Raw genomic sequence first — 11,557 nt, forward strand, 5'->3', positions numbered from 1 at the left:
CCATCCCCCTGCTCTGCTTAGGTGCTCAAACCCAGCATGGGTCTCAGCAGCCCGGAGCTGCATTTGCAGGGAAAGTCTTGCTCAGCCCCAAGCTGGAACATGCCCACTTCAGAAAGGATCTTCAGAAATGTAGCTGCTGAAAATCTAAGAAGTCTCTATTGAGCATGTGCAAACTGTGATTTTTTTTTTTTTTAAAGGTTTATAACTTGGCCAAAGTTGGGTGGATTTTCACAGGGATTGCAAAAGGTATATCCCTCACACAAAAGCCACCCTTTGCCAAATTTCAAGTCTCTACTAAATCTGTCTAAAGGAAAGATTGCTGAATTTTTTCCTAGCCTTGTTCTTGGAAACAGCTGAAGCATTTTTCTGAAATTTAAAAAAAACGCCAGCCTGAGAGAAGACATCCAGCATGGAAAATTTCAGCCCAAATAGATAGTTTGGCAAAATTATGAGCAACTGAAAAATAGTTTATAAGGGGAAGTGTCAGAGAAACTCAACAGGCAGGGCTACTAGCCCTGCCTGTAATATTATGCACACTAATCTATATATGATATAATTCCAATAGCTAAGTTAATAACATGAGTAACCAAAGAAATTGCAAAACGTTTAAACTTACAGGAAGGCAGTTGTAGCAAAGAGGCGTGGCCTCCCTCAGAGATTGACAGCGAGGGAGGGTTACACATACCTACTGAATGTATCAAGCCCTTCATAAAGGAGATGGTAAGTGGGAAACTTTGAGTTCTCATACCACTCTGCCATTGACTCTGGAGTAAGTCACTTTACCCTATTTTTCATAACTGTCAGCATAATTTTGGGAGGCTTCAATTTTTTGGAGCCCAGCTTGAGACCTACAGAACCAGATATTGATCAGAGCTTGAGCACTGACAACTCCCACTGAGATAAATGGGATTCTGTGAGTGCTCAGGACTTTTCAAAATGAGAGCATAGGGTTGTCAAGTTGGGTACTCAAGATAAGTGGACCCTTCCAAACATGCAGGCCTTCATTTATCTATGCCTCAGTTTCCCCATCTATAAAATAGGGATGATAATATGCACCTTATATAGATATAGATATAAAAGTGAAACTCTCTCTGTCTCTCTCTCTGTGTATGTATGGTAGGCTTATAATGAAAGGTGGCGTCTGATTATCTTGAAGTTCTAGCTGTGTGAGTATCCGATATAACCACATAGGGATTTGTTAACCAGTGTAAAGTGTTAAATTATAACACCTGTGACAGAGGGAATTAATTTTTTTTCACATAACTTCTGAGTTAAAATAGATTTCAGAAGATTATTGCCCCCGTGACGCTGTAGGTACAATTTGAAATATGGTGTGTATATACAGGTTTCAGAGTAGCAGCCGTGTTAGTCTGTATCCGCAAAAAGAAAAGGAGTACTTGTGGTACCTTAGAGACTAACAAATTTATTTGAGCATAAGCTTTCATGAGCTACAGCTCACTTCATCAGATGCATGCAGTGGAAAATACAGTGGGGAGATTTTATATACACAGAGAACATGAAACAACGGGTGTTACCATACACACTGTAACAAGAGTGATCAGGTAAGGTGAGCTATTACCAGCAGGAGAGTGGTGGTGGTGGGGGGAACCTTTTGTAGTGATAATCAAGGTGGGCCATTTCCAGCAGTTGACAAGAACGTGTGAGGAACAGTGGGTGGGTGGTGGGGGAAATAGTTTTACTTTGTGTAATGACACATCCATTCCCAGTCTTTATTCAAGCCTAAGTTAATTGTATCCAGTTTGCAAATTAATTCCAATTCAGCAGTCTTCTGTTTCTGAAACTACAATTCATCGGTGATCTTCCTGAAAACACCATCCTAGCCACTATGGATGGCCCACCTTGATTATCATACACATTGTAAAGAGAGTGGTCACTTTGGATGGGCTATTACCAGCAGGAGAGTGAGTTTGTGTGTGTGTGTGGGGGGGGGCGGACGGAGGGTCAGAAAACCTGGATTTGTGCTGGAAATGGCCCAACTTGATTATCATACTCATTGTAAGGAGAGTGATCACTTTAGATAAGCTATTACCAGCAGGAGAGTGGGGTGGGAGGAGGTATTGTTTCATGGTCTCTGTGTATATAATGTCTTCTGCAGTTTCCACAGTATGCATCCGATGAAGTGAGCTGTAGCTCACGAAAGCTTATGCTCAAATAAATTGGTTAGTCTCTAAGGTGCCACAAGTACTCCTTTTCTTTTTGCGAATACAGACTAACACGGCTGTTACTCTGAAACCTGTCACTATGGATGTAGAAGCCCTCTACACCAACATTCCACACAAAGATGGACTACAAGCCGCCAGGAACAGTATCCCCCATAATGTCACAGCTAACCTCGTGGCTGAACTTTGTGGCTTTGTCCTCACCCATAACTATTTCACATTTGGGGACAATGTATACCTTCACATCAGTGACACTGCTATGGGTACCTGCATGGCCCCACAGTATGCCAACATTTTTATGGCTGACATAGAACAACACTTCCTCAGCTCTCGTCCCCTAACGCCCCTACTCTACTTGCAGTACATTGATGACATCTTCATCATCTGGACCCATGGAAAAGAAGCCCTTGAGGAATTCCACCATCATTTCAACAATCTCCATCCCACCCTCAACCTCAGCCTGGTCCAGTCCACAAAAGAGATCCACTTCCTGGACATTACGGTGCTAATAAGCGATGGTCACATAAACACCACCCTATACCGGAAACTTACTGACCGCTATACTTACCTACATGCCTCCAACTTTCATCCAGACCACACCACACGATCCATTGTCTACAGCCAAGCTCTACGATACAACCGCATTTGCTCTAACCCCTCCGACAGAGACAAACACCTACAAGAGCTCTATCAAGCATTCTTACAACTGCAATACCCACTTGCTGAAATGAAGAAACAGATTGACAGAGCCAGAAAAGTATCCAGAAGTTACCTACTACAGGACAGGCCCAACAAAGAAAATAACAGAACGCCACTAGCCATCACTTTCAGCCCCCAACTAAAACCTCTCCAACACATCATCAAGGACCTACAACCTATCCTGAAGGATGACCCATCACTCTCACAGATCTTGGGAGACAGGCCAGTCCTTGCTTACAGACAGTCCCCAAACCTGAAGCAAATACTCCCCAGCAACAACTCCCCAGTAACCACACACCACACAACAAAAACACCAACCCAGGAACCTATCCTTACAACAAAGCCTGTTGCCAACTGTGTCCACATATCTATTCAGGGGACACCATCATAGGGCCTAATCACATCAGCTACACTGTCAGAGGCTCATTCACCTGCACATCTACCAATGTGATATATGGCATCATGTGCCAGCAATGCCCCTCTGCCATGTACGTTGGCCAAACGGGACAGTCGCTACATAAAAGAATAAATGGACACAAATCAGATGTCAAGAATTATAACATTCAAAAACCAGTTGGAGAACACTTCAATCTCTTTAGTCACTCGATTACAGACCTAAAAGTTGCAATTCTTGAACAAAAAAACTTCAAAAACAGACTCCAAGGAGAGACTGCTGAATTGGAATTAATTTGCAAACTGGATACAATTAACTTAGGCTTGAATAGAGACTGGGAGTGGATGTGTCATTACACAAGGTAAAACTATTTCCCCATGCTTATTTCCCCCCGACTCCCCCACCACTGTTCCTCACACGTTCTTGTCAACTGCTGGAAATGGCTCACCTTGATTATCACTGAAAAAGATTCTCCCCTTCCCCCGCTCTCCTGCTGGTAACAGCTCACCTTACCTGATCACTCTTGTTACAGTATGTATGGTAACACTCATTGTTTCATGTTCTCTGTGTATATAAAATCTCCCCACTGTATTTTCCACTGCATGCATCCAATGAAGTGAGCTGTAGCTCATGAAAGCTTATGCTCAGATAAATTTGTTAATCTCTAAGGGCCACAAGTACTCCTTTTCTTTTTGGTGTTTATATAGTTTCCAACTGATAGCCATCAGTACACAGGAGTTCTAACAATTCCACTGACTGGCTGCTACTCACTGCTGTTTCTGGTCCTCTAGTAACAGATTTCAGATCTCTGGAAGTGGAGTATGTTACTTAGAAATTTTAAACTGATTTTGAAAATTAGTTAGTCTGTCTTTCTCATTAATATACAAACAATTGCTAACCCACACACATCATTTTATTCCTTCAAATTGGTATGGTGTAAATACTATTTAAATATTTCAAATGTAAAATGGGTAACATAAGCAAGCTTTTTTAAAAACTAGAGAATAAGTCATTTTCAGCTGTTCCACAACTATTTAATAAGACATAGGAAGGTGGCACATTTTTAGAATGTTGGTAGAGTGGAGAGATTGTGTTCTGCAAGGCCTTCTCTAGCCTGGATAAATGGTATGGTTTTAGCTAAAACTGTAGCGTGGACAAAGCAGTACATATTTTTAATTAATATGTGCTAAACTGCTTAAATTAAAGCCTAAAGTCTTCCCTTTCACACATGTTAAAAGCAGTATGCCTTGTCTATGACGGACTTCTAAAAACTAATGTGTTGACTTCCTAGTCTAGACAAGGCCCCAAATGTGTTTTTTAACAGTAATGGGAGATGTCAACGATTTTTCTGTTGACTGGGTATATGTCACCTCAGGACAGGATCCAGAGGTAAAATGTCTAGACATCATAAATGACTGCTTCTTGGAACAGTTTGTTATGGAACCAATAAGAGGAGAGGCCATTCTTGCTTTAGTTCTGAGTGGAGCACAGGATCTGGTCCAAGAGGTGAATACAGCTGAACTGCTTAGTAATAATGACCATAATATAATTAAATTTAACATCCTCACAGGGGGGAAATTGCCAAAGAAACCCACGACAGTAGCATTTAACTTCAAAAAGGGGAACCACACAAAAATTAGGAAGCTAGTTAAATGGAAGTTAAAAGGAACAGTCTCAGGGGGTGAAATGCCTATAAATTGCATGGAAACTATTTAAAAACATCACAAGAGAGGCTCAAACTAAATATAGAGCACTCCCTCCCAAAAGAACAGAGGACCAAAAAAATGCCACTCTGGCTAAACAGCAGAGTAAAAGAGGTGGTTAGAGGCAAAAAGGCATCCTTTAAAATTTAGAAGTTAAATCCTACTGATTAAAATAGAAAAGACCATAAACTGGCAAGTCAAATGTAAAAGCATAATTGGGCAGGCCAAGAAAGAATTTGAAGAGCAACTAGCTAAAGACACAATAAAGTAAACAGCAGTAAGGCACCAGGACCAGATGGTAATCACCCAAGAGTTCTGAAAGAACTCAAATATGAAATTGCAGAACCACTAACTGTGGTCTGTACCATATAGCTTAAATCAGCATCTGTAGCAGATGACTTGAGGGTCGCTAATGTGATGCTGATTATTAAAAAAGCTCCAGTGGTGATCCTGGCAATTACAGGCCATTAAGCCTAACTTCAGTACCAAGCAAATTGATTTAAACAATAGCAAAGAACAGAATTATCACACAGATAAACACAATATGTTGGGAATGAGTCAACACATTTTTCGTAGAGGGTAATCATGCCTCACTAATCTATTAGAATTCTTTGAGGGTGTTAACTAGCATGTGGACAAGAGTGAGTCAGTGAATATAGTGTACCTGGACTTTCAGAAAGCCTTTGACAAGGTCGCACATCAACGGCTCTTAAGCAAAGTAAGCAGTCCTGGGATAAGAGAGAAGGTCCTCTCATGGATCAATAACTGGTTAAAAGCCAGGAAACAAAGGGTATGAATAAATGGTCATTTTTCAGAATGTCAACGTAAAGAGCGGAGTCCCCCAAGTATCTGTACAGGGACCAGTGTTGTTCAACATATCCAAAAATAATCTGGAAAAAGGGGTGAGCAGTGAGATAGAAAATTATTCAAGATAGGTAAATCCAAACCTGATTGCGAAGAGTTACAAAGGGATCTCACTAAACTGGATAGCTGGGCAACAAAATGGAAGATGAAATTCAATGTTGATAACTGCAAAATAATGCACATTCAAAAATGTAATTTCAACTACACATACATAATGATGGGATCTAAATTAGCTGTTCCCACTCAAGAAAGAGATCTTGGAGTCATTGTAGGTAGTTCTCTGAAAACAGCTGCTCAAGATGCAGTGGCAGTCAAAAAAGCTAACAGAATGTTAGGACCATTAGTAAAGGGATAGATAATAAGACAGAAAATATCATAATGCCACTATATAAATCTGTGGTACACCCATACTGAATACTGTGGGCAGTTCTGGTCAAAAAAGATAAAATTGAAAAAGGTACAGAGAAGAGCAACAAAAATTATGAGTACGGAACAACTTCCATAAGAGGAGAGAGTAAAAAATTCTGGGACTGTTCATCTTGGGAGAGACGACTAAGGGGGAATATGATAAGAAATCTATAGCATCATGAATGGTGTGGAGAAAGTGAATAAGGAAATGATTTACCTCTTCACATAGCACAAGAACTGGGGGTCATCTGATGAAATTAATATGCAGATGGTTTAAAACAAACACAAAGAAGTACTTCACACAATGCAGTCAACCTGTGCAACTAGTTGCCATTGGATGTTGTGAAAGCCAAAACTAAAACTGAGTTAAAAAAAGCATTAGGTAAGTTTATGGATGATAGGTCCATCAATGGCTATTATCTCATGCTCCAGGTGTCGCTATATTTCCAACTGCCAGAAGCTGGGACTGGACAACGGGATGGATCACTTGAGATTGCCCTGTTCTCTTCTTTCCCTTTGAAGCATCTGGCACTGGCCACTGTTGGAAGACAGTATACTGGGCTAGATGGACTGCTGCTCTGATCCAGTATGGCCGTTCTGATGTGCTTATATGCAGTGATGAGCTGCCAGAACCTGAAGAACTGGTTCCTTCAGTCGCTCCTGGTCTTTGGTGGCATTGAAGGGCCCGACGCCAAAGTGCCGCCGAAGACCTGGAGTGACTGAAGGACCTGCTGCCGAAGTGCCACCGAAGGGCCACAGGGCCGCCGGGTGAGTAGAAATTCTCAGGGGAGCCTTCCGAGCTGAGAGCTCAGGCGGGACGGACAGGACAGTCCCACGGGCCGCAGTTTACCGAACCCCTTTAACAACCGGTTCTAAACCAGCTTCAAAATTTAACAGCTGGTTTGCACGAACTGGTGCGAACCGGCTCTAGCTCACCACTGCTTATATGCAGACTAAGATCAGGGCCCAAATCTAGAAAAGACTTGCATGTGCTCAACTTTACACATGGGTATCTTCATATTATTTTCAACTGAACAACTTATGTGTAAAGTTTAAACATGTGCACAAGTGATTGCAGGATTAGGGCCCAAAACTGGTTCTTCACATTGACACTGTTACTTTGAATTTCAGTAGATTTTTTCCATCCTGTTTGCAGTTTCATTCTTCTCTCAAATATACTTTATTATTGAGTCATAGAGTTTAAGGCCAGAAGGAAGGACCAGATCATCTACTCTGACCTCCTGTATATAAGTGGCCACCAACACCACCCAGCACCCGGACACTAAACCCAACAACTGAAATAAGACGAAAAATTTAGAGCCCAGAGGTGACTAAATTATGTGCCACAGGCAGAGAATAGGAGACATGCAAGTGCACCAGTGCCTCAAACCCCTGCAGTGGCTGGGAAATGATTAAGTGATAGATACCTAGATAATCCTGGCAAGTGACCCACACCCACATGTTGCAGAGAAGGCAACCCCTTCCCCCAAGGTCACCGCCAGTCTGACCTGGTGGAAAATTCCTTCCTGACCCCACATAGTGATCATTTAGACCCTGAGCTTGTGAGTAAGAGTTAGCCAGCTAAACCCTGAGAGAGAGAGAGACTGGTCGGCGCCCTGGCCATCCTCATCTAATGTTTCATCTCCAGCTTTGACCATCTCTGATGCTTTAGAGGCAGGAGATTTAAAAAAAACACAGACTATACTGGGGGAAACATATTCCTTCCTGACCCCTGTGGGTGGCCAACTGAAACCCTGAAGCATGAACTTTTAGGAATATAAAACATAAACCAGAAGTAAGCTCCAGAGCGGTTGAGCCCTTCCCCCTACCATGATTCGGACAGAAGGATCCATATCTTATGCTTCATCATACATTTAAATGTTTTGCTTTCTATACTGTACCTGTTGCATGAGCTTCTTCAATATAGATTATAAGGAAATCTGCTATGCAGTTAAAATCTTCAACAAGCTTGTTGAACTCGCTGAATTTGAAAAGAAATGAAGGTCAGGTGCAGCTTCCAAAATTCAGGACTAAAGGCCTGTTGTCTGTAACAGACATGAAACGATTTTTAAGTATCATGTTAATTGGGTGATGCGAGAAAGGACAGCGTTAGGGTTAAGGCCTGGGCTCAAATCTGGGCTCCATTCTTAGCCTTTGACACACCTCCTGTATTATCTTGGGCAAAGTCACTGATCACCTGATTTTTCAAAGGTGCTGAGCTCTTCTGAAAATCAGGCCGTTAGTTTCTCTGTACCTCAGTATCAGTATATAAAATAGGCATAGCAATGCTTTCCTTCTCCTACCCCGGCCCTATCCGGTTTATTCAGACCCCAATCCTACAATAAGTTTTATGAAGGCAGACTCCTATACCCACACAAAGTCTCGATGGAGTCAATGGGGCTCCATACAGGTGCAGGCATCTGCCTAAATGGAGTTCATTGCAGGATCCAAGCCTTAAACTGTAAGCATTTTGGGGTGGCGGAACTCTGTTTTACTAAATGTATGTACAGCAACTAGAACAATGGGCTCTCAATCTCAGCTGAGGTCTCTAAATGCTACTGTACAGCAAATTAGTATGAAGGTACTTTAAAATATATTATGCATGTTCCTTAACGAATAAACCCCATGAAGGTCCAAATTTTCAAACCTGAAGGCCTAAATTTAGGTTCTCAAATACATTTGTAGGCACCTAATTATAACTGTCTTGATTTTTCAGAAATGTTGTGATCTCACAGCTCCAGCTGATGTCAGGGGAAGGTAGAGATTCTGAAAATCAGTTCCTTTTTATTTAAATGTCTACATTTTGTTATAGGTGCATAGTTATAGACATCCAGATGGGAAAACTTTAACCATATTTTTGATAATGTATCCCAGGCTTTCATGCTTTTAATGTGATTCAGCAATTTTCTTGTCCAGGCAGAACTCTAATTATTTGTTGTTATTATTTATTAAATAACTTCTGTACAAGCCACAGAAGTAAATGTTTCCTGCCCCAGATTGCTTAGTGCTTAAGGGCCAGATCCCGCAAACACTTATGCATGGACCTAACAAAAAGCTTCTGCACAAATATTTACAAGAACACTTTCTTGTGTTTGCAGGACCTTGATTTAAGAGTGGTTTCAGAGTAGCAGCCATGTTAGTCTGTATTCACAAAAAGAAAAGGAGTACTTGTGGCACCTTAGAGACTAGCAAATTTATTTGAGCATAAGCTTTCGTGAGCTACAGCTCACTTCATCGATGCATCTGATGAAGTGAGCTGTAACTCACGAAAGCTTATGCTCAAATAAATGTTAGTCTCTAAGGTGCCACAAGTACTCCTTTTGATTTAAGAGTGCTTCCAAGGACTTAAAAACATCTATTTTAGTCCAGAGTCATATAATGTAATCTGAAAGTGTGCATGATCTCCTTATTGGCTGTGCTTAATTTCAAAATCTGATGGTATCCTTTTATCCCACTCTGAAAAGGTCTAATCTTGGACCCACTTCCTAATACATTGCTCATATACCTTTCTGATTTTCAAACCATGCTATATCAATTTTGAAATTGTGTTTTTTGGGGGTTTTAAGCCCTGGTTAATATACTGGATACTAGAGCATGCAGGTTAATGATTAAGAATGTGTGCTACAAAGATCAAAAGTGGAGGACAAAGTACAAACCAAATTTTTCTCTCTCAGCATTATTTTGTAACAAACATCATCCATTTTCTGGACTTTAATCTGATTAATGATGGTGGTGTACAGGCTTTCTCCACTTGTGCATAACAGTATACAAAATATATTAAGTACATGGTTCTGGTTATATTTGCCTCTTCTTTCACCAGGACAAGTTATTGTATTGGTTTTCAGTAAATGCTTCCCCATAACATCCATGACAGCAGGCCACAAATTTAATAGCTGTATGCATTAGAAAACTGTAACAGTGCAGTAGCAAAGACAAACAAAGATTTTCTCTAAAACCACCAGAATGTGTACATGGTTGAGAAACTCCAGTGTTAGAATGTGATATATTCTTTTCTACTTAACAAATCCCTCTGAAGATAGTTACTTTTAATCTAAACTGCCTTGCAGATTCTGTAATTGAACCCTCTAACCATCACTTAGTCTCCCAATCGCCAGACATCATGTCTCAAACAGTCAGAATATAATGGTCTATTTAATTTACCATCCTAACCATGAGGACTCAACTTATTTGGATGATTGTACTGACCTTGCATGAAGTCCAGGATGTGATGCATTTCATCCCTGAAGTCTGCCACGGGGGTGTTGGGAGCATTATATCCTTCAAATGCTTCATCTTCCAGCTTTTTCCACTTCACTTTCAAAACAAAGAGTAAATATTTCAAGCTGAAGAAAGTCGGACCCCACTTCTCATAGCTGAACTTTGGATTGATGCCTATGCTGCTCTTTTGCCCCTGTTTTAGAATATATCTTTTCATCATTTCCGGAAACAATATCATCAGCATTTTACCAACAGCAACACACAGAGATACATACAAAAGAATCAAGGTCTTCTGTATAATGACCCTGATTCTGAACATTTTGTCTGAGGCAGACAGCCTGCTTCTAAAGGGAAACCGTGTAAGCGAGCGGGAGCAAAGGTGATGGAGGAGGGGAAATGAGGCTGCCGCTAAGATAATAGTGGCTGGAAAGTCGTCACGTGTCTGGCCACTACTACATTGTGTATCTTGAAAATAAATCAGGATGTTAATTGCAATAAAGAATGTTTTATTACTGTTAATTGTATTAATGCACATTTAAGGCTTATTCCCAAATGGATTCATGCATTACAAATGAGAGGACTGACTTACATACTGGATGCTTTTCTGGCAGAATAAAGGTTATAATAACTTGGGACCCAATCCTGAAAATAAGCACTTGCTTTTACTCACATAGGCAATCCCACCGAAGTCACTGGGACTACTTGTGCTTAACGTTAAGTACATGAATAAATTTCCAGGTTTGGGGCCAGCTGCCTTAGCTCTTATAAAACAGTTTTCATTTTCAAAGCACTGTACAAACATTAGCTCATTAATGAATAAAGGCTCTATATGTTCAGCAAACATTCTATCATCCCTGATATTGTCATTAAAGACTTAACCCTTTCTTCTACGACCCCTTTCAACATAATTCCTGAAAGAAAGATGTATTTATATATGTCAGTGTGGTAGAAAGAATTTATCAACATGAGGTATGCAGTTCACCCCAGCAGATCCTTGCATTCTGGAAACGCTACATAGATTTCCAAAAAAAAAAAAAAAACAAACTATTTTAAGCATGTTTTGAAGCTTACAAAAACATCAGGACTATTGC

The 11,557-nt window shown here is 40.7% G+C and overlaps 1 protein-coding gene and 1 long non-coding RNA gene across 3 annotated transcripts in view; one reads left to right on the forward strand and one right to left on the reverse strand.

The window, feature by feature from the left end:
- Positions 1-10,864, reverse strand: part of DIO1 (iodothyronine deiodinase 1) — a 14,197-nt gene extending 3,333 nt beyond the window's left edge. The window contains exons 1-2 of one of the 2 annotated variants that reach the window (XM_048860346.2): positions 10,455-10,863; positions 8,150-8,293 (exon numbers count right to left, since the gene is read on the reverse strand). In XM_048860346.2, the coding sequence (XP_048716303.1) occupies positions 8,150-8,293; positions 10,455-10,785 (475 nt within the window). In that variant the 5' untranslated portion in view covers positions 10,786-10,863. Of the gene's footprint in view, positions 1-8,149; positions 8,294-10,454 lie in introns of both variants that reach the window. The other variant, XM_048860347.2, reaches the window with a different exon arrangement.
- LOC125641035 (uncharacterized) lies at positions 402-4,131 on the forward strand. Its single transcript, XR_007357973.2, has 2 exons — positions 402-720; positions 2,542-4,131. It is a non-coding gene; the product is annotated as an uncharacterized LOC125641035 (long non-coding RNA).
- Positions 10,865-11,557: the final 693 nt, after the last annotated feature.

Source organism: Caretta caretta, chromosome 8 (assembly GCF_965140235.1).
Source record: "Caretta caretta isolate rCarCar2 chromosome 8, rCarCar1.hap1, whole genome shotgun sequence".
NCBI lineage: Eukaryota > Metazoa > Chordata > Testudines > Cheloniidae > Caretta > Caretta caretta.